At 35.6% G+C, this 23,460-nt stretch overlaps 1 protein-coding gene, 1 long non-coding RNA gene and 1 pseudogene across 2 annotated transcripts; 1 reads left to right on the top strand and 2 right to left on the bottom strand.

The window, feature by feature from the left end:
• Nucleotides 1-2,042: 2,042 nt before the first annotated feature.
• Nucleotides 2,043-6,179, bottom strand: LOC128156034 (uncharacterized). The gene is made up of 2 exons (XR_008239670.1): nt 5,916-6,179; nt 2,043-2,695 (listed from the first exon to the last, which is right to left on the bottom strand). It is a non-coding gene; the product is annotated as an uncharacterized LOC128156034 (long non-coding RNA).
• Nucleotides 6,180-7,077: 898 nt separating this feature from the next.
• On the bottom strand, nt 7,078-8,326 carry LOC128191748 (uncharacterized; annotated as a pseudogene).
• Nucleotides 8,327-21,772: 13,446 nt separating this feature from the next.
• Nucleotides 21,773-23,081, top strand: LOC128156930 (uncharacterized). The gene is made up of 3 exons (XM_052819266.1): nt 21,773-22,205; nt 22,377-22,614; nt 22,781-23,081. The coding sequence occupies exons 1-3, from the start codon at nt 21,918-21,920 to the stop codon at nt 22,918-22,920; spliced, it is 666 nt and encodes a 221-aa protein (XP_052675226.1). The 5' UTR covers nt 21,773-21,917; the 3' UTR covers nt 22,921-23,081.
• Nucleotides 23,082-23,460: the final 379 nt, after the last annotated feature.

Genomic DNA, 23,460 nt, shown 5'->3' with positions numbered 1-23,460 from the left:
CTAACAAGATATCTGTGAGCCAATGCTCACTAGTAATACACCGCTCTGATGTGAAAAAATAAAGCAAAAGGTCGACATTTAACAGGACTTTGACGTCGGATTTGTACAAAAAAAACCCCACCGTACGGCATGCCTAAACAAAGAGTATGTTAAAATATTAAGCATCTGCAATGAATAGTTGCAGAGAAATCTTTGCCGAAAATTTGTTTAAAAATTTACTCTAAAAATAAACAAAGTCGTCATTTCATTTATCAAAAAGTTGACGTCTGATTGGTACAAAAATAAATCCTAATGTATGTCTAAGGGTGTCTTAAAATTTCAAATGTCTGCGATGAATAGTTGCTGTGTAATCTTTGACGAAAATTTGTTTGAAATTTATATATTTAATTAAAACAAAGGTGTCATTAAACGGGAAGGTAAAGTCCGATTGGTGCAAAAATATATCCCAACGTATGGCATGCTTGAACTAAGAGTGTTTTAAAATTTCAAGCATTTGCGATGAATAGTTGCTGAGAAAAATGCTACAGAAAATGTTGTTTAGGACAGACAGACTGACTGACAGACGGACACACAAACATACGGGGATAAAACAGAATACCCCTTCACGTATAATTACAAAGTTATACCAGAGGCATGTTTACGAATAATGATTTTACCCCTAAGCTTGGTAATCAAAGCATTAAATAAAATTGGACACATGTATGTAAAAAAAAATTCAAATATTCTTTGGCGTGACGTAAGGTGAAAAGACAATGCATGCCATCGAGTCCTTGTTCACTTTAACCTGCCAAGGAAAAATCCCTCACCTGAGATACATTGGCCATAACTCTAATCAAAGCAGATAAGTGTTAAAATCTTGATAAAGCAGCTTTAAATGTTAATTACAAATATCTATGTCAGTGATGTTTAAGTGGTTGCTTTGTCAACCATAAAGAACCAGGATGCTTTGAAACATTAACAATTTTCAAAAAGTAGCGTTGTAGTTTTTGATAAAAGATATTTGTGGCATCATCTCGAAATGATATTTTTAAACATTCTTCCTCAAGATATGTCCATTTACAAATTGTTAAATTCAGAATATTATGAAATGTTGTGAAGCGGTTAAAAGGAGTTGTGCTGAAAAACTTGTTCTGTACTTAATTATTATTATGACTAATATTAAATTATTCTTAGTTTACAAGGATCAACGTTCCCCCCCCAAAAAAAAACCGGAAACGGAATTTCCTGTACAAATGGGAAAAATTTAAAGCCAAAGTGCAAATCTTCAGTATGTCTACAACTTCTTTAAAAAATGTTCTAAATGTGAATAATATACTGTGTAACGTTTTTTCCCCATTTATATCGTTTTTGTATTCGATGTTTCTTTTTTTCTGAGTTATCGAAGAAATTCAGGCTCAGTGTTTATGGTTGCTTTATACACGTAATTTTTTAATATGCTTCAATTAATAATAATTAATAGTAAGTTTGATGAATTAAAAAATAATACAATTTTTACATGTACTGTCAAAAATGATTAACAATTGTTAACATTATTTACTGAGGACTGTAATTTACCTTTTGTTTTATATTACCAGCATCATAGATGTTTTAGATGTTTTTGAGGACGATGTTGGCATTCATTCCTTTGATGTTTGAAGTTTCGGTTATTGATTTCAATCGACGATGTCTTAAGTTATCTGCACTATTAATGAGAAGACATATCAATTCTGAAAATTCCAAATTATCTTATGTTTCAGGATAAACACTTTAAAGTTTTGTAAGTGTATAAATCGCTCTCATCCAAGCGATCTAAAGGCCTGCGTTAACTATATTGTAGCTAAGTACCAGTGGCTACTATCAAACCTCGTTGTCAATTACCAAAATCCAGTTACTAAATACAATACTGGTAAAAGCTATAAAAATTATATGTCTGCTTGCGTTTGGCGTTCAATGCTTCATAAATTAAACACAATTTATTGAAGACAAGATACTTTTTCTAAATGAATACAAAAATATATGGTCAAACTTTAAAAATAGATAAATAAAACAGTTAACTATTGAAATAATTAATGTTAATACAAAAGTTTATTTAACAAGTTGAATAAAGATTCGGCTAAAAATAAGAATGGTGTTAATTAATGACAAATATTAAGAAAGTGATAAACTCCGATAGTAAACAAAATCTTTATATACTTGCGCCCCTATTGGACCTTTTTACTATGCAAAATAAAATATAATCATTGAAAATTTTAAGGAATGACTAGAAACAAGATATGGTAAAAAAGGGAAGAGCTGCATGTACATTATTCAGAGTCAGAACAACGCCACTATATGGGCGAGAGCTATTGCTTCAAGAAGTTCCTTAACAACAATCAATTCCAGTCCTGTTTCATCGGCTTTTTTTTCTCCCCGTGGTCTTCTCAACTTTGATATGCACATCTCACCTCTGTTCCAAGGTTCCATAATATCCTACCCTTCGTCCTCGAGCTCCCCGACCCCCTCCTAGCTTCCAATCATTTTTTCATCACCTAAATCGGTGGTGGCACGAGACTAGTTATCTGGCCTGACGATTCCAGTAACTTATCCCCCGCTCATACTAGTACTCAGACAAAGTGGACGTACATTGTTTTTAAATCTGTAATGTCTTGTTCAGCTGGCCAATATTCTCTTCTTTCAGAAAAGCGAGCGAGTTTGTGCGAATCTTCATGCAGGCAGTCTATGAGATATAAAACAAGAGGCCCATGGGCCACATCGCTCACCTGAGGAACAATAGGTATGATAAAGTCAGCTTAATGGAGTCATAATACAATCTGGACAATGTACATTAATACATGTAGATCCTGTATAAATAAAATCCATTTTTCCCCCTTGGAACTCGGATAGCCCTGATTGCTGAAAATATTTACAAGAGCAGACTTTAATCACCGCTCCTGCACATATATAGGGACTCAACGTTATCCAGGCAGGGATGACCGCACACCTACGCAACTCAACAGGTACCAATATTAATGCAAGCAGAGATAACGCAAGCAGGGATGACCTCACACTTGCGCCAACAGCTCAACCTAACGCAGGGAGTGCCGCACACTTGCACTAGAAAGGCCAGAACACCAGCAGGGATGACCATACAGAAGTGCTCCGCCGCAACCACCACCAATACAAGCAGGTATGACCGCACACTTGTATCAATGCGATACAGGGCAGAAATGACCGCACATTCAGTATCGTTGGTTAGAAAAACACGAAGACTAGAAAGAGAAGGGATGTCAACACCCTCAATCTCTCCGTACCTGTTCAAGCTTAACCCCAAACAGTCACTCATTGCAATGCAATAGACACTGTCCCTATATATGTGCCAGCCTAAAATAATTCATAGTATCTAAAAATTGGAAATCAAAAATAAACAAACTAATCCAGCCTAACCCAAAACTACTTATGCAGAACAACTTATATACATTGAATATTTATTATTGTATAAAAATAATCATCACATTAATTGGTTAACAGTGGATGCATTAATTAAAATAATCAAGAATCAATAAATCAAGGGCAATAACCCAAAACAGTAATACAAAAAGATTCTAATGAAAAAAAAGCTGCCTGCTTCAATTTTATAGTCATATCACATGTTGAGTATTGCAGTTCTCAAAAAGATCCTTTACAATTGTTTATATATGGGATATTTAGCTACATCAAACTCTGAACCTTCTTGTGAGGCCAAAGAATTGTCCTGGAGCCAAAGTCTTAACAATTAAAAAGAATCATCTTGCTGATTAGTTTCTGAGAAGAAGATTTTTAAAGATTTACTCTTTATTCCTATGTAAAACTTTAACACCCCCCCCCCCATGTGGCCTCACCCTACCCCCAGGGGTCATGATTTTCACAACTTTGAATCTACACTACCTGAGGATACTTCCCACAAGTTTCAGCTTTCCTGGCTGATTAGTTTCTGAGAAGAAGATTTTTAAAGATTTACTCTATATATTCCTATGTAAAACTTTAACACCCCCCCCCCATGTGGCCTCACCCTACCCCCAGGGGTCATGATTTTCACAACTTTGAATCTACACTACCTGAGGATACTTCCCACAAGTTTCAGCTTTCCTGGCTGATTAGTTTCTGAGAAGAAGATTTTTAAAGATTTACTCTATATATTCCTATGTAAAATTTTAACACCCCCCCCCCAATGTGGCCTCACCCTACCCCAAGGGATCATGATTTTCACAACTCTGAATCTACACTACCTGAGGATGCTTCCACACAAGTTTCAGCATTCCTGGCTGATTAGTTACTGAGAAGAAGATTTTTAAAGATTTACTCTATATATTCCTATGTAAAACTTTGACCCCCCATTGTGGCCCCAACCTAACCCCAGGGGTTATGATTTTCACAACTTTGAATCTACACTTCCTGAGGATGTTTCCACACAAGTTTCAGCTTTCCTGGCTGATTAGTTTCTGAGAAGAAGATTTTTAAAAATTTATTCTATATATTCCTATGTAAAACTTCGACCCCCCATTGTGGCCCCACCCTACCCCTGGGGGTCATGATTTTCACAACTTTGAATCTACACTACCTGAGGATGCTTCCACACAAGTTTCAGCTTTCCTGGCTGTTTAGTTTCTGAGAAGAAGATTTTTAAAGATTTACTCTATATATTCCTATGTAAAACTTCGATCCCCCATTGTGGCCCCAACCTAACCCCAGGGGTTATGATTTTCACAACTTTGAATCTACACTACCTGAGGATGCTTCCACACAAGTTTCAGCTTTCCTGGCTGATTAGTTTCTGAGAAGAAGATTTTTAAAGATTTATTCTATATATTCCTATGTAAAACTTCGACCCCCCCTTGTGGCCCCACCCTACCCCCGGGGGTCATGATTTTCACAACTTTGAATCTACACTACCTGAGGATGCTTCCACACAAGTTTCAGCTTTCCTGGCTGATTAGTTTCTGAGAAGAAGATTTTTAAAAGATTTACTCTATATATTCCTATGTAAAACTTCGACCCCCCATTGTGGCCCCAACCTAACCCCGGGGGTCATGATTTTCACAACTTTGAATCTACACTACCTGAGGATGCTTCCACACAAGTTTCAGCTTTCCTGGCTGATTAGTTTCTGAGAAGAAGATTTTTAAAAGATTTACTCTATATATTCCTATGTAAAACTTCGACCCCCCATTGTGGCCCCACCCTACCCCCGGGGGTCATGAATTTCACAACTTTGAATCTACACTACCTGAGGATGCTTCCACACAAGTTTCAGCTTTCCTGGCTGTTTAGTTTCTGAGAAGAAGATTTTTAAAGATTTACTCTATATATTCCTATGTAAAACTTCGACCCCCCATTGTGGCCCCACCCTACCCCCGGGGGTCATGAATTTCACAACTTTGAATCTACACTACCTGAGGATGCTTCCACACAAGTTTCAGCTTTCCTGGCTTTCTGGTTCTTGAGAAGAAGATTTTTGAAAATTTCTCAAAATTTTTCATTAATTTCTAATTATCTCCCCTTGAAAACGGGTGTGGCCCTTAATTTTCACAACTTTGAATCCCCTTTGCCTAAGGATGATTTGTGCCAAGTTTGGTTGAAATTGGCCAAGTAGTTCTTGAGAAGATGTTGAAAATGTGAAAAGTTTACGGACAGACGGACAGACGGACGGACAGACGGACAGACGGACGACAGACAAAATGTGATCAGAATAGCTCACTTGAGCTTTCAGCTCAGGTGAGCTAAAAAGTTAAGATTGGTTTTCTGGTAAGCCTACATAGAAATATATACACATTATAATTGTTCGTTAAAAATGCTGCATCTTCCATTTCTAAGAAATGATCGAAAAATTTCAGCAATTATTGTAAAAATGTAATAGAGTAAATCTTAAACTTGAATAAAAATATTACAATCTATCACATTAATACTTTTTGGCAACGTACCTCATTACTACATTTATGTGAAAGAGCGAAGGTCCTCAAATCTAGTGCGAAACAGAAAGGGGTGGGACATATATATTGTAGAAATATATATGGGAACACATTGGAGGAAATGGCAGCGCATCTCGTACATGTTCATATACATGTATAAATATATGGAACCTTGGAACAGAGGAAAGTCTCTGTTGACCCTGAGCTTAACGGTCACTGTGTCGATATATGGTCAGTTCGGCGCCGGTGTCTGGTTTGTAGTAGAAGCCTCCAGGCTGGTTGCTGGTGGGGGGGGGGGGGGGCTAGACCTTGACCGACCATCATGTGAAGTAATGTGTGGAATAATTCAACATAGAATGAATTGTTGAATAAATAGATTTAAAAACTTGCGTTGCTAGAAACCAGACAGGTGGTAAAGTGGTTAAGTTGTTGTTTGAAATAGTTTTCAGCTTTTTATATTAAAATGAACCTTTAATTCCCCCTTTTTTTAAAAAAAAATTCCTTCCCTGATTTTACAATGTTAGAAACAGGATGTATCGTGCGTGAAAGATAAAGTGCTCGATTTCTGGAGTAAATTTAACGAACAAACGATTGATAGAGACAGATGAAATCTGTGAATTGGATGAAAGACTTGGATAAAACAGTTTCATTACGATAGCAAACTCTATAATAATTACAACTTATCTTGCAGTTTCCTCTTTTTTAGACGTAGTACAGCAGCTCCCAACACCCTAACCCCCACCCAAGTGACATTTACATGCTGTAGTCGCTATTATTTCAATAGGAAATTGGCTTTCTGACGGATAAATGCGGTTGTACAAATTTACCATATTTACCCAAATTTATTCCATCTGCTTTTAGGTGGCAAATTGGCGCACTATCAGATGATATAGAAAATCGTTATTGAACAAAAGTAAGAAATAGAATTTAGATATTAAAATTGTGCACAAATTATGATTTAGATTAACCAATATAAATCAAATTTTCTTTCAAAACTCTTCTAAAAAAAAAAGAAAAGAAAGTGTAATTATCTCTGTGACAATCTTCTAAATTATAAAATATAATTTTTCAAATGGAATGTGGTCAAAAAACATTTCTTTACAATACTTTTTGGTTTAATTTATTGAAATTAATTTAAAAAGTTACTGAAATGGGTGGGGCTTCTGTAAAACGACGATCAATAAATCTACAATGGAGTCGATGATGTCGGTGCAAGGCCTGAGCCTCGCCCTCCGTCAACGCAGCTTGACAGTTTGGGGGAGGGGAGAGATTCGCGAGAGGGGCTAGGAGAGACAGACTCCAGGGACACACATCTGTGGAGGGGGTTCCCCTCCTCCTGTCTCCACGTCTCTGTAATGAACCTCTGAAATTAAAGAGATAGAGGAAACTTAGAGTCTCATTTTAAAAGATGTAAATATAGGCGTGCGCAGATCCAGATTTTTTCCACAGGGTGGAAGTGCTGATGGATAATTACATGTTTACTAGCCAGAAATACTGTAAGACCCAGTTTTGGTTACTTTACTTCTTATAACCACCCCATCTAAATCCGTACATGTATATTGCGAATGGATTTTTTAAAACAAATGTATAACACGATTAGGTATGGGTAGATCCCATTCAGGGAAATACTAATATTGAAATAAATGCATGCTTTAAGAAACAATGTCGTGCGTATTTGATTGAAATCAACAATTGTGTTGTCAACCAGGTACAAGTACTATCAATCAACCTTTTCTTCCTTTTTCGGGTTCCATACAAGAGAAGATAAGCATTTTCTAACGGACAAATAAGGTTGCATTGTATAGTTTGAATAAGGTAATTAGGAATACGTTAGATACTACGCCTATACACATAACTTTACCCATATAATTGTTACTTACCATTACTGCTGGCCCCTTCATCAGCAAGGCTAAGGTGCTTGCTGACAGCACAACGATGGGCTGGAAAGAAAGGGAAAAAAATCATTGATTAAAACTGGTGCATGATTAAGGATGCATGTTGTACTTTCAATAATGTAAATATACAAATACAAACAAAATAATTGCGAAGTTCAAGTGCGGATCTAGCGGAGGTTGAGGAGAGGCCTCGGAAACATCCAACTACCTGCTAAAAACAAAATTATCCATTTGACCCCTCCCCCGGATTTTTTTTTTGAATCCGTAAATGTAACTAAATAAACCAAAGAAGACAATTTGACGAAGCACTGGTTGCTTACCAAAAATCCCATGCCACAAGTCTGGCCGAGCTCTTCCAATGTCAGCCATCTTCTCTCTGAAATTCAAAACAATAACTAATATATGCTCTGATATCTGTTATTTTTAATTTTAAATAAGAAATAATCAGAAACGTTATTGTTTGCAAAAATATAATTAAGCATCGACTTACCTGGTAAAGAGAGGGAAAAGTTTATTAAAACCGAACATATCCAAACTTATTCTGTAGCAGCAGCACAAACAAACAAAAATAAAGTTTTTACTATTGTCTGTCCCAAGATATTTTTGCCGCATATTTCTTTAAATTATTCAATATTTATAAATACCTCTTGGTTCAGACGATGTTCTTTCAATAGTATGAAAAAATCCAAAGATGTGCCTTTTGAAACGCTCCCTATAGCTTGTCGGGTATCAATACACGGCTAAGAATAAAAACTTTACAGGGTTTTTCCATTGCCAAGGAGATGTAGACGCCCGGATGATAACGTTGAAAAATTGCGCGAGGCATCCCAAGTATTAGATGTCAACGTTTCCTATTATAAATTTCCGTAGGAAATCTGTTTCAAGGGTGCTAATCTACGTCATCACCGGAATGACGTAAACATACACAGTCGGCCATTTTCTCTCGGTTCGAATTAGAGGTAAGGTTGTTTTGTACTTAGAGACTAAATACTTATTAAATACACCACTCTTACGGAATTACATAAGACCCACTCTATTATGCTAAAACTGTATAACTTTCCAAACTGCAGTCATTTCTGAGAACACCTCGCATTTATCCAAATGTATGCCGAGGTAACGTTAACGCACTTGCACTATCGTACATACAATTCGCACATTATATGCAAGTTACACAAGATACACACTTGTAAAATATTTTTGTCACTTTACATTACTCAAACTGGTGGTTCAAGAATAAGAAAATCATATTTATTGTACTATTTCAAGTGCACTCCACCTTGAAGACAACCACGGTAACGTTCACACAACATTTTTTCTTGGGTAACGTTGACACATTAATATGCCATGAAATATTTTATATAGCTCATTTTAATTTTTTTTATGTAGATAATGGATATCTGTATTTGCAAATATTGTGGTGAAATTCTAAAAGGAAAAAGTTCAATACGGCAGCATGGAATGAGACACGAACAGAGGGGTCGTTATACCTGCCAAAAATGCCCAAAGGTATTTTTTAGTAGGGCCAATTTTGAACGACATTTATCAACCCATCAGAAACGTCCACGAAAGACTTTTTCATGTGAGTGTGGCGCTTCTTTTTTAACAAGTTGTGATCTTTTACGTCACAAGAGAAGAGAGGAAAATCGGCTCAAGTTTACTTGCAGTATATGCAAGAAGACCTTTGAAACAAAAAAGGACAAAGACGATCATGAAGGATGCCATGCGACCTTGGCTTCAAAAACCAACATATGTAAAGTTTGCTTCAAATCTTTCCGATTTAGAAGTGGACTCTCTAGACATATGAAAATTCACAAAAATGAAAAATATTCATGCGAATTTTGCAACAAAGAGTTTAGTTCAGCCGAAAAACTTCATAATCACAAGGAAAGAATGCATGATAATTACCGGTGCAAAATATGCCAAAAACTGTTTAAAAGCAAGGAATATGTCAAAAGGCATTTATCTGGATTTCATTTATTAGTACATCCTCATGCAGTATGAATTGTACGTGTAATATTTTATAAGACTTAAAATTGCAGTCAGAATTGAACGTATTTGCATACTAAGCTTGTCATCAAGTTCAAACCATGTTCAGAATGGTATATATTTAGTTGGAACGAAATATTTTGACAATTTGCAAATAAAAAATTACATGTTAGGTTTTGCATGTGTTGTGATAAACTGTCGCAATAGTTTTATACCACTATTATTTTTATTATGGTTACCATGTTTATTTGAAATGTACAATGCATTTGCATTTGCTAAAAAAAAGCAGTATTAAATTCGTTCATAACATTCAAATTTGCATTTTTGAGTTTGTTCCGTCATCGGATATTCCCATTTTCTTTGTTGGAAGCATTTTGGACAGATTAGGCCTCGCTTTCTCCCATCTAACCCCCAAATTTCCCTTTTCAGTATCGTTCCGCTTCGTTGAAACTGTTCCAACACTTTTTTTCCTCACCACTCGTCTCCTTTTTTTTGCAATCAAAATAATGGTCCTTAATGGAAAATACAACAATGCAAAATTATGCTTTTGTTATAATCACAGAAATTCGTGTTCAAAAAAAAAATACTTGCCTTGGTGTGATTTGACTTATTGAAGTATTTTGATCAAAGTTTGCAACTGAGTTCTCTGCTTCTGTATTTTTTGCTTTTGGAAGCGTATCCGACGCTTCGGCTAAATTGTATACCGTCGATTTAAATGCTCGATAGGTAAATGGTCTAGAAATGAAAAAAAAAAACTTCAAACAAAATGTTTTTAAAATGAAATAAATCAGTTTTCACTTTCTTTTTCTTTTTCAGAAGTATTGTGTTATTTCAAAATTCATTAATATTAGTCAGCCAATTGTAAAATTAGTTCCAACCTCTCTGCATCTAGACGTATTTTCATTTGTTCCGTTGATACGCTCATGTAATGGGCAAATTCCTTGCATGTTAATGTTCCATGTCTTCCTGATTTATCTTGATTTGTCACTTCTGCAAAAAAAGTTTCCCCCATCATCGAGCTGAACGCCCTAACGTTATATGTTTTATTTCTGGCAAGTGAATAAAGCACTGCTTTGGCATCAATACTTGATATTATAGTCTCCCAGAGCTGAATGGGCCATCCGTTTACGTAGGAAGCCGGAGGAGGAAAGTGAGAAAAGTCAACGTACTGCAACAAACGAGAGGGAATATGTTTTTGCATGTTTATTCTGTCAGAGGCCGCTATGCCAGGTTCATCTTCTGACCTCCACCATTCTCTTACATCGTGGCAAATTGATGCACTTTTATAGTAACCAAGTTCTCTCATACATTCCTCTACATCCTTTAGGAAGTGAGTTACTGCCATGGGAACTGACATAGGGTCTACTAGGTCCTCTACCATAATTGGGGTGAGTAAAGTCTTTTGGAAGTGGGCAACATCAACCCACGGTCTCTGTGAGATGTTTTCCAGGCCACCTTTGCAACATTTCCTTCGTATTCTTGTCAGAAGATGAGAAGAATCGATGCATCTCACCTCAAGCTGACCTCGTCGTTCACTTAATTCTGGATGTTAAAACCAAAAATCTGGGTACTCGCTGTCTCCAACTTTAACAGTATCTTGCACCGGTGAAGAATCTTTCCAAATGCTCAACTTACTCGGCCAAATGTACTCAGCCCAAACAATGTTTAGGCAGGCCTTTGAAATCTTTTTTGAAAGAACATCACTGCTGAGCTCCTTTAATGTTTTAGGATTGTGTGTCCGACTTTTTCGATGGGAAACTAGATCTCTACCGGAACTTTCCAGACCCAATAGCTTACATAATTTCGTGACTTTATCGGATTTCGAGGAATAAACCTTAATGTCTGTCATTTGCTTGGTCCTGAAATATCTTACTATTACTTTGAGATCGACATCTCAGAGTTTGGCTAACTGTTCTGCCGTACTTACAGCAAATCTAATGTAATTTGTGTTCCGAGAATCCCATTGGCATTTTTATTTGCGGCAGAATCAGTCTTTAATAGTAGTAGAATTGACTGTAAATCTTCATCAGATAGGACTAGTTCATTTTTCTCTTGCTCATCTCTATTAGGTTCTTCAGAGTCTTGCTTATCTCCAGTAGTTTCTTCAGAAACATTTAACTCGTCAGATTGTAAAGTACTAATTCTTTCTAAAGCGCTAATGCCTATGATCTCATCTTCGTTTTCGACGCTTGGATCTGGAGAAGAATCTTCAGAGAAGTCTGTATATATTTCCACCCATTTGTGTTTCGAGGCATTGCAAGACTGCATCTCAGCTTCTGAGTCTTCATTAATCATTACATACTTCATTACAGCTGTGTTTAACCCCTGCAATACCGATTTCTTCAGAAGATGTTTTCTCTAGTATTTCATCTGGAACATGGTCTATGACGCTGTCATTTTTCTCACACTCTACCTTGTCTTCTGACTTCTGACTTTTGACTTTCTGAAAAGTGGAGGTACGAAGAACAGGAAGATGCTTACCACCGTTTGTTACAAAAATCACATTGTCAACTTTGCTGTGATAATAGTTCCTATTGATGTCTGCTAGCTTTTTCAAAATCCTGGATTATTGCAGCTTCTCCGTGTCATGCCAAACATCTTTTCTGTAGTTGAAGAACTGTTAATGGTCGATGATTCAGTGATCTTACAACAATGTTATGCCACTGTCCATCAAATGATTCACATGGCACATGGCACATGAATACCGAAAGCTTGGCATTCATCGTGTACCTTTTCTACAATATTACTTCTGTTGTAAGGCTATAACCTTTTGGAAACCATGCAACAGGTGCCCATCTCATTTGATCTTTACTCCAATTTCTATCGAGATCACAGCATAAGAAAACCATAGCTTCTGACACTTTTTGGCGCTGTAATTCATACCCATCTTTCATTAAAGAAATGATCTTTTCTAGCACATTCAAAATATATACTTTGGTAAACTCAAAAGTGGAACTCGACGAAGAAGAATCAGATCTTACAGCGGAAGAGAATTCACCCATAAACGACGCACGTACGGACTCTTCCTGTACTCGTTTCTTTAGTCCTTGTACTGATTTTGAAATTTTTACCGGTCTTTTTGGTTTTGTACATCAACTATTTTTAAACATTCTTCCAACGCGTCTTGAAACAGAGACTGATTAAATGAGAGTTCAATAACGCTAGAAACATCTGGTCTCCAACAAAGGTAAAGCAATTTTGAACTTGTAAAGCATACATTTCAGATAAACACTGTAAAATATATCTTTCAGGCACACTGGTATGCAAATTTGACACAGGACATTTCAACTCAATTGCCATTTTTGTGGTTTTGCCCTCAACTTCAGAATTTCCTTCTAAACTTCCATCTGGAGAAACGATCATTGTAAACTTGTCTTCTCGGTATAATGGTATACATCCCTCTTCCCTGTACTCCAAACATGGATAGAGAACTGGCAAAACCTTTGTGACCAATGTTGCAATAGCATTTATTTCATTGTTCGTTCCATATTCCATGTTTTTCTTCACCTGGTTTGATTTTTCTTCTTCAACTTTGCATATGACTTTGTCAAAATATTCTTTTTGCTTTTTCAAACCATCTAGTCCAGTTGCAGCATAAAGGGTACTTCCTGTAACAAGGGCTTGTTTTCTTAAGTCTAGCCATCTTTCAGTCCGTTGCTTTATCCGACGAGGGTCATTTGTTTCTTCATCTTCGTGCAGTTCGTGATAGGCTGGGTGATTAGACAGTATTACGCTTGATCCTCTTCTGTACATTTCAGATCCATTGAAAAAGCTTACGATGCAGCAAATATCATCCAAAATCCCTTTATGACTCTCCAAAAAGTTGTTCGTGTCATATAAAAATGCACTTATGGCACTTATCACATATGTATATTGTCCATGACGCCAGTCTGGTCCGGATCTCGAGATAAACTTTTGCCTGGCATATTCTTTTTTCTCTTTGACTTTCCTAATTTCCTCGGCATAAAGAGCAAGGACAACTAAAGAGTTTTTTAGTACATTCACAATTTCAGATTTAAGGTCAAAGCTTACCTCAGACAAATAATTTGCTTCAACTTGCTCGATTTTTCGCATCAAAGTCTTAACGCCATCTACCTCTTTTGCAAATTTTTCTTTTCTTGCTACTATAGTCAATCCCTTTTCCTCAAAACCTAGGAGATCGATATCACCAAAATCGGAAGAAAGACCTTGTTTAAGTTTTTTAGCATCGTAAGATAGGCATGCTGACGTACCTTTTATGTTATCTGCTACCGTTTGCATGACATCGGAATAAATGCCCGGAAGTCTAGGATGTGTGTCCTCATCACCATATAGCGAATGCTTACGTAGCATCTCAACAGAGGGGACAGCAAAATTAATACCCGATACCTGAGGATCATAATGGCCTCGGCTTGACTCAGTACTCAACACCTGTGTTAAATTCTTGTACCCAGACATAAATCTTACAAACTTTCCCCCAAATAAACGCCATCCTAATTTCCAGGAGGATTTGGATTCATTCATATACCGCATGGTTGTAGTATTTTCATTAGCGTACCATTCAACAACTTCCAACCACAGTCTAAATGCAATGTTGTTGATCGGGAATAAACCCTTCTGTACCAACTCGAAAAAAAGAACAAATCTTCTTTCAAGACCATGTTCTTTGTGTTGTTGTAAAACTTTTAAGATCATTGCATGAATATCAGCAGTGTCCACCGAGTCTGAAATACACGTATTGCCTACAGGTGTTATACCAGTTTCGTCTGAAAAAGAAATGTTTGAATTGTTTTCAAACCGCTCAAGCAGAGCACGCCTACTCTTAGAAGGCCCTGTGCATTTTACTCCAATGCTTTCACTTTCTATTTGGTTGTTTTGACACTTCAAAACTTTATCAGACGACCCGGGGGATTCTTGATCAAAATCATTTTTAATTATTTTAAATGAAACCGACGGACATTTTGATACAGAGGGGGATACGTAAAAAATCGTATTCTTCTTCAGTCTTTTGATAAATGGAGATTTTGATAGTGTCGAACGCTGCTTGAATAGTTTACAAGGAGGTGACTTAGAAGGTGTCCCTTTTATCTTTCGTCGCAAAATCAGAGTATTGTTTTTGTGTGGCGAATCACTTGTACATACCGGTATATTTTCTACTATACATGTATGTTTGTTTTTAGAATTTATTTTTTGCAGCCGTTGATCTTGGGTGATTTAGCCACAATCGACTTTTACGTTTAACCATCTTCACCTATAAATAAAAAGCATATAATCATAAGATTGATAAAATAAGAAAACACGTTATTATAAGTAAAGTGTGAACGTAATCATTGAAAAATGGATGTGTTAACGTTATCAAGATATTAGTAATAGCATCAAATAATGTCAACAATATCAAATTATAGATTGAAATTGACTAGATTAATTCATTTATGGCTACAAACAGCTAATAATAAGTTTTGTTAAAAAATATGTTTTATAATTTGTAAAACATGCATATAATGTGTGAATTGAATGTACGATAGTGCAAGTGCGTTAACGTTACCTCGGCATACATTTGGATAAATGCGAGGTGTTCTCAGAAATGACTGCAGTTTGGAAAGTTATACAGTTTTAGCATAATAGAATGGGTCTAATGTAATTCCGTAAGAGTGGTGTATTTAACAAGTATTTAGTCTCTGGGTACAAAACAACCTTACCTCTAACTCGAACCGAGAGAAAATGGCCGACTGTGTATGTTTACGTCATCCCGGTGATGACGTAGATTAGCACCCTTGTGTTTTCGTTCCTGTGAATTTTTACAAAGAAAAAATGATAATGTGGGAATGAAGTTATCTTGGGAATTTTCCCTTTCATCGATTTTAATTGCACTTCTGTCACAGGTATGTGTATTTTTATTCAAAATCGTTCAAATATGCAGCATAAATATCATGACTATAGCTAAGTAATTGTGACGTCACCTGTTCTCCATTGTGACGTCCTTGCACTGACCTCAGTTTCGTAATATTCTCTTGAATAACTCTCCATTTTTATGTCCCCCTTCGAAGAAGGGAGGGCATATTGCTTTGCTGCTGTCTGTCGGTCGGTCAGTCGGTCCACCAAAAGTTTCCGTTCATTTTCTTCCAAGAGGATGAACGTATTAAAATGAAATTTGGTATACAGGTTAATCATGATAATATCTAGGTCAAGTTCGATATTGGGTACAATCGAGCAATTTTCGACAGAGTTATGGCCCTTAGACATAGAAAAATTCCAGTTATTTGCAGTTTCCGCTCATTTTCTTCGCAGAGGGTGCATATATTGGAATGAAATTTGGTGTACAGGTTCATCACGATAATTTCTAGGTCAAGTTTGATACTGGGTACGATCGAGCAGTTTTCGACAGAGTTATGGCCCTTGGACATAGAAAAATTCCAGTTATTTGCAGTTTCTGCTCATTTTCTTCTTAGAGGGTGTATATATTGGAATGAAATTTGGTATACAGGATTATCATGATAACATCTAGGTCAAAGAACAAAGTACGGTTGTTACCTATATCGGCCTAGTAAATATGAAAAAAACAAACGCCGACATCAGCAGCTCTATAGTGCTCGTTTATTTTTTACACCTTTGGGTCTATCAAAATACGGTATTAAAATGGCGCCAAAACGTCACACATATACTACGTAGATTCCAAAACCTTACCATGTACCAATATTTTCTCTAAATATCGCAGTTTTTCGGAATTTGATCACAGTTTTTACTATGGTCGCATCGAACGCGATTCATGTAACTTATATATGTTATTTATTCAACTATAATGTTTTGATTTATAACCATCCCGTCAATTGCGTTTGCTGCGGCCATCGTTAAAAATCAAGTTTTGATTATTCCGGAATACACTATAACGCGTATGTTGTTCTTATTTCGAGAGTTTTATCGTCCTTATAGCTTTAAAAATGTATAAATATACAAATAATTTGTAAAATTTTAAATTATCAAAATACATTCCATTACAACAAGAACCTCGTTTCTCTTGAAAATTTAATTTCTTTTACGGGTTTTTCAATAACACCAGATTGGTTTGTTTTGCTATATACAAATGCGTCCGTGACAACAGATGATGGACTGTCTGCAAGCTGCACTTTAGGTAACTATTTAATTCATAATTACATAAATACATATAAAGCCTTTAATATAGCTATTCTTTTGTTCATGCTGCTAAGATTTCTTTATAGTAACATTTTTTGTCGCCTGATAAGTCTCACAATTGTACATAATATATATCATATGACGTCATTGGATGTGAGAGTCACGTACGGGGAACAATGATATTCAAAATAAGTTAAACTAAACATTGACCGTAACTTTATTATTTGTTCACAGATATTTTAAGAGAATTTAGGTATATATAGAGTGAAATAAACTTAATTTCATTGGTTATCATAATTGACTGTAAAATTATATTTATACAGTGTGTATAGTAAGTGACTCGATAGCTGAGTGGTTAGCGATGTCATGTCAGTGTAATGTAGTGCTGGAGTCGTATGAATTAAAATTTTAAGAATTTTCTACAGAATGTGCTTAATTTTCTGAGCTAAGCAAGATGCTTTGTTTCTGTCGCATAATATTCTAAGCAACCTACTTCTATGGTAATACTGTAAAGCATACCGTAATCCACTTACACTGCATACCCTTTTTCACTTTGATGTAAACTTTTATTGGCATAATACTATATAATTTTCATGAAATTGAAAAGTGTAATGAACTAACAGAGGAAAATTGGATTAAATTTAATCATCATAAAACTTAAAGTCCAAAATTAAACCAGTGTCATCAAAGTGCCATCTCACATTTGATTATCTATGATAGCATACAATAAAATACATTAAATAATTCACCATTACCTTAATTGACCATTGGAAACAATTCACTTTGCACAGTAACTCCAGTGTTTACAACAGGGATTTGAGTTAGAATTATTTCCCCTTTTGTTTACAAAAGGGACAAGAGAGGTAACTCTAAAATCTTCTCTGTAATGCGCATTTTTATTTATTTATCTACATTGATATCATAAGTGTAATAATGAAGTTTTTGACTATTTAATTAAGACACATACAAAAATTACAAAACAAGTGACCCGATTTTGTAGAGTTTACAAACTAAGAGCAAATTTTATAACTTTAGACTGACCAATCGATAAACGGGGCATGTATATTTCAGTCTGGTTGTTTCTATAGAGCTATGAATTAACTATAAGTTTTCGTAAGATATAATACTTGGTAGATGTAAATATATCTTTGTAATCTAAGAACGCTGTGTTGAATCCCCCCCCCCTTTTAAAGCCATATCTAGATAACTCAAGTGGTATTGCAGTTAGAATAGATTCTATCCGTGTCTGGATTTTTCGATTGGGTTCGAACCCTGAAAAATTTGATTTTTTTAGTACATATATCTTTTAATCGCATGATAATGTACTGCATAAAGATAAATTTAAATTGGCAGATAAAAGTTATTTAAACGCTTGTTAATGTAATAATTTGCATGCGTGCTTAATTCTTTTTCAAAAGTACTTACTGTGTGATCTCTCCGTTATAAACTTGAATCATTAACATTTTCTTTTGAACAAGGGATTTTAAAACAATTTACGCATCAATGTAGAAAATTGATTTTTCCCTCTTTTTATGAAATAAGCGGGTATGCCGGTATGAATCGGTGATGAAGCAATAGGTTAATGAAAATATGTACGGATACATTTATTCCACCTTTGTATCCAGATAAGGCGTTTGTTTAGATACTAAAGAAACATGGGATAATCATAACTAGACTCTTGTTGCTAAAGCAACAAAAAGGTCTTCCGTTCCTCGTGTATTAATCTGCACAAAAAAATCCAGTTATCTTGTAAACAGAAAATGGATATAATATATACATTTTGTTTTTCCTCAAAGGTTGGATGTTCAAGTTTTTGTTATCTATAGTATCTCGTTAAGAAAAGAGTTTTATCTCGGGACCGGAAACGGACAAACGGAAGTGATTGAGGAAATTAAAAGTAGATATTTTTAGTACATTTACCTACGGAACGTTACTGTTCTCCACATTGAGTAAAATGTTTAAAAAATCTAAAGTAAAAAAAAGTCTTCTGCTTTAATGCTTCAAGTGAGAACCGGAAGTGACGTACGACAAAATGAAACCCGTTAAACACATGGACAAACAAATGTTCATCACCCATATAAGTTTGTTGTCTTGATCTTTTACAGTTTCTGAGATCTTGCGAGTACTATATGTTTTTATAAAATAAGGCTATTTGAGATATTTGAGATATCTCACCGGAAGTAGATTTTTTTTTACCATTTGAATATGACCTTTTATATTTCTTTAGCTTAAATGTTACTTCCAGGCTAAGTAAACAAAATAATTTTTAAAAAATCAAAAGTTGGTGTACTTCCTGTGACGACCGGAAGTTACGCCGGATTAAACAAAATAGTGGTAACACATGTACGTACATTGGTCTATCATTCCACAAAGTTTGGTTGTTCAAGTTGTTACCGTTTTTTAGATCTCTTCAAAATAAGAATTTTTGTCTCGGGACAGGAAACGGACAAACAGAAGTGCTCAATAAAAATTAAATTTACAATTTCTTGTTTACTTGCCTATCTTACATTATTATTTATCGAAATAACTAAAACTATCAAAGGAAAAAAGTTAAACTGACGAACAGCTCGATTTGTTTGAACTCTTCCGGTGTGGACGGAAGACAAAATAAAAGCATTTAAACACATCTTCAATCAAATGTCTATCATACGTGAATGTTTCGTGCCTTGATCACTTTTAGTTTCTGAGATATCGCGGGTACAAAATGTGTTTTATAAAAGCTACCTGAGATAATTGAGTTATCTCACCGGAAGTAGAATATTTTCGTTGATATTACATCGCAGAGATATCCTATGTATAGATTTATATCGATATAGCTATTCTACGGCCGAAAAAATTAATGCCTTAAAATAATTATTTTTTAAGTGCTTCCAGTGACGACCGGAAGTTACGACGAACAAAACAAAAGTGTTTAAACACATCTACAGCTATAGGTCTATCACCCCACAAAGTTTGGATGTTCAAGTCTTTACTGTATTTGAGATCTCGAGGTGACAAGCTTTTTGTCGCGGGACAGGAAACGGACGAACGGAAGTAAATTTAGAAAATCTTTTACTAAAAACCGCTAGATGTTTATATTTTCAGTCATTCCTGAAAATTTTATAAAAATTCATCAAGACATCTCTGAGAAATTCACAAGACAAAAAGGGGAAAAAAATAATAATAAAAAGAAACATTACAATCACTATAAGGTCTTCCGTTGGAAACGGAAGACCTTAATTACAACTCAATTGAAGACCCCGGGATCGGATTTTTTCATGTAGCTCCAAAGAATGATATTTCAAACACGCCGGACAGTAGAAATCGTTAACATCAAAATACAGAATATATGGCCATCTTCAGAACTGTTTTTGTTGGTTGCCGTGTTTGATAGAAATTCGCGTAATATGTGTGTGTTTTTTCTACATACGGAACATGCCCACCAAGTAAATATAGTCGCCTACGTAATGTGTCTATATTTAGATATGACTTTTTTTTAAAGCTCCTTTCCTTCAGTTTTTTTTCAATTTTCGTCATTTTTTTTTTTGTTAATTCAAGATCGTAATAATATATCATTAGTATTTATATTAATGTATCTTTAATATTTATATACGACTTTCTTTTACATTTATGTGTCAGTGCTAAAAAAATCAAAGAGACAGCAACAATGTAAAGAGAGAGAGAGAGAGAGAGAATAATTTGATAAAAAGATGAAAAGAAAAGCAGCCGATTAAAATTGTTTACTGGGAAAAGGGGTGGGAGGGGGGAGGGGAGGGGTGGCAAATCATCTCTTATCTTACACATGCACGCACATATTTAAGTTATTGTGGTTACTGCATTATATATAGATAATTTATTTAAAATGTTTTCTTTTGAAATTTAAAGTGTTTTTGTCTGATATATGCAGCATGCCAGGAACAGGACCAAAATCATATCCATGTGTTCTATGTAACAAAAGGACAACACCAAATGACAGATACAAAATCAAAAGTCAGCATGCTACAATAATAGAAAAAAAGTTTTTACAGAAGACAACAAATGAAGATGTTCTTTGCAGGAAATGCAGATATATCTGTGAAACTCAATCATTTGCAACGCAAGAAAGTAAATCTGATACCTCAGGTCCAAGTGAACCATGCAAGAGAATGAAAACATCCGGCTGTGCTAGTCCACCCTCTATTACACTAAGCATTCCTAGTACGTCGAAGAGTCATGCAAACTGTGTTATATGCAAAAAAAACTGGTCCAAAGCTCATTGTTGTGACTCAGTATGCCCGCGTCAGAGCCTTCATACGGAAAGAAATGTTTGTTCCTGCCGGTTCAAGGTGTTGCCCAAAACATATTGCAGACAATGAGTTTACTGTCGATGCTCTACAAAAGATGCAGCAGACTAACCCTGACACAAATATCAACAGAACAGCGACTGTGGAATTGCTTCAACAAACCAGAGACTTTGCTATACGGAATGAAAATACTAGACTTAACTTTGACAACCCAAATAGCATGGATAATGAAGACTATTATAACCTTACTGGGTTGACGAAGGACCAGTTTGAAGAATTACTCTCATACCTGAAAGATGTTGACATCAGAGCATCGAAGACCAGAAGTGCAAGGACTTGTATTGCGATTCTTTTAACAAAACTGCGTTGTGGAATAAGTAATCACTTACTCGGAACTCTCTTTGGCTTGCAGAAATGGCAGGTAAGTTCTTTTACATAAAATATCCATTGTTAACTAAGATATTTTGTTAAAGAACGACCATATATTACTGTATTATCTTTCATAGGTAAGGCGTGCGGTACTGACAGCAAAACATGCTCTAATGTCAGTTCCCCATCATTTGGGATTTCCCCACATTGCTAGGGAAGACGTTAAAGAAAACCACACCCGTCCATTAGCTAAAGAACTACTCTGCAATGTAGCTGAAAATCCAGTAATACTAGTACTTGATGGGACGTATATTTACCTGCAGAAAAGTGGCAATTTTACATTCTCAAGAAGATCATACAGTACTCATAAACATAGACCGTTGGTTAAACCCATGATAGTGGTCACAACTTCGGGGTACATTGTTTCCGTACTGGGTCCATACCTGGCTGACTCTAAGAATTCGGATGCAAAGATTTTGACGCATATGATAGAAACGAACGTAGAAGAAATTAAGGACTGGATACAGGAAGACGACATATTCATAGTCGATAGAGGGTTTAGGGATGCAGAAGCTCTACTGAGTGACATTGGAATCCACATTGAAATGCCTTCCTTCTTAACACGTGGAGCAAAACAACACTCAACAGAAGAGTCTAATGCAACACGTCTAGTTACAAAAGTAAGATGACTGTTGAAAATTAGGATTGAAACATGTATGAACATGCATTTTAAGTGTAAATTTTAAAAACAATATTCAATTGTATTTTGACTAAACTTATGATAAGAATAATTTCCTAGTTAGTAAAAATTATTGTAAATCAATCAAAATCTACACTTTGAATTATTGTAGCTGCGATGGGTTGTGGAAAGTGTGAATGGTAGGCTCAAGACCTGGAACTACTTAGATAGGACAATTCCTAATAGTCAGATTCCACACATTGGAGACTATGTTCGCATCATAAGCGCCATATGTAATAAATTCAGGCCTGATGTTAGTGTAGCAGTTGAGAGCGACCTATCCACTGCTGCAAAGATGCGTTTTCTTTCAAAGGAAGCAAATGTACTTAAAGAATATGTAGAAAGAAACGGTAATTTGCTAAAACTACTCGACATAAAATCATTACATTAGGGTCATTTTGTTTAGATTGTTACAACATCTTAAGAGTATTTTTCTTTTGTCATACTTGATATGAATTTATAAAATGATTACTATTAATTTTGATATATATGTTAACGTGGATTTTTAAACAATAGGTCTGGACAAACGGGAAATACGATGGCAGAAGATCGACGCCAGCGATGCAAGTATTGCATTTCCTCAACTTTCAGAAGAAGAAATACGAGAGTTAACGATGGGGGTATACCAGATAAAGCTAGCTAAGTCTTATGCCTAAGAACACGTTGATAAAGATGGAAACTATGAAATTCTTGTCAACAATGACCATGATGGTATCCTATGCGCCAAACTTCAAAGCAGACATGTCTCGGCAAAGAAATATATGTTGTGGATTGGTTTTGATGAGATGAGCATTAAGTCATGGTTCTGTAAATGCAAAGTAGGATCTACAGTTGTGGGTATGTGCGCCCACATCACAAGTGTTATATGGTTTTTGTCATATGCAAAATACAAAGACATTCAAAACCTTGGTGTACGCAATTGGTGCAGCTACGTTGATGACGCTGCAGCGTTGCCTGTGGATAATTCTGATAGTGAAGAAGACAGTCTTGTCGGAAATGAAGAGGAATAATATGAACAAAATGATTGTGTTTTATATTTGGTTCCATTTGAATTGAGAGAGAGAGAGAGAGAGAGAGTACTATAGTGTTTGAGAAGTTTTACGGAGAGAGTGTGAGGGAAAAAATATATAGCAACGTTCTTAGCAAAGTGTTTCCTTGACAGTATGTTTAAATATATTCGATGAGAAAGAGGGAGA

The sequence above is a fragment of the Crassostrea angulata genome, chromosome 7 (genome assembly GCF_025612915.1).
Source record: "Crassostrea angulata isolate pt1a10 chromosome 7, ASM2561291v2, whole genome shotgun sequence".
NCBI lineage: Eukaryota > Metazoa > Mollusca > Bivalvia > Ostreida > Ostreidae > Magallana > Magallana angulata.
This window is presented reverse-complemented; position numbering and strand designations above follow the sequence as displayed.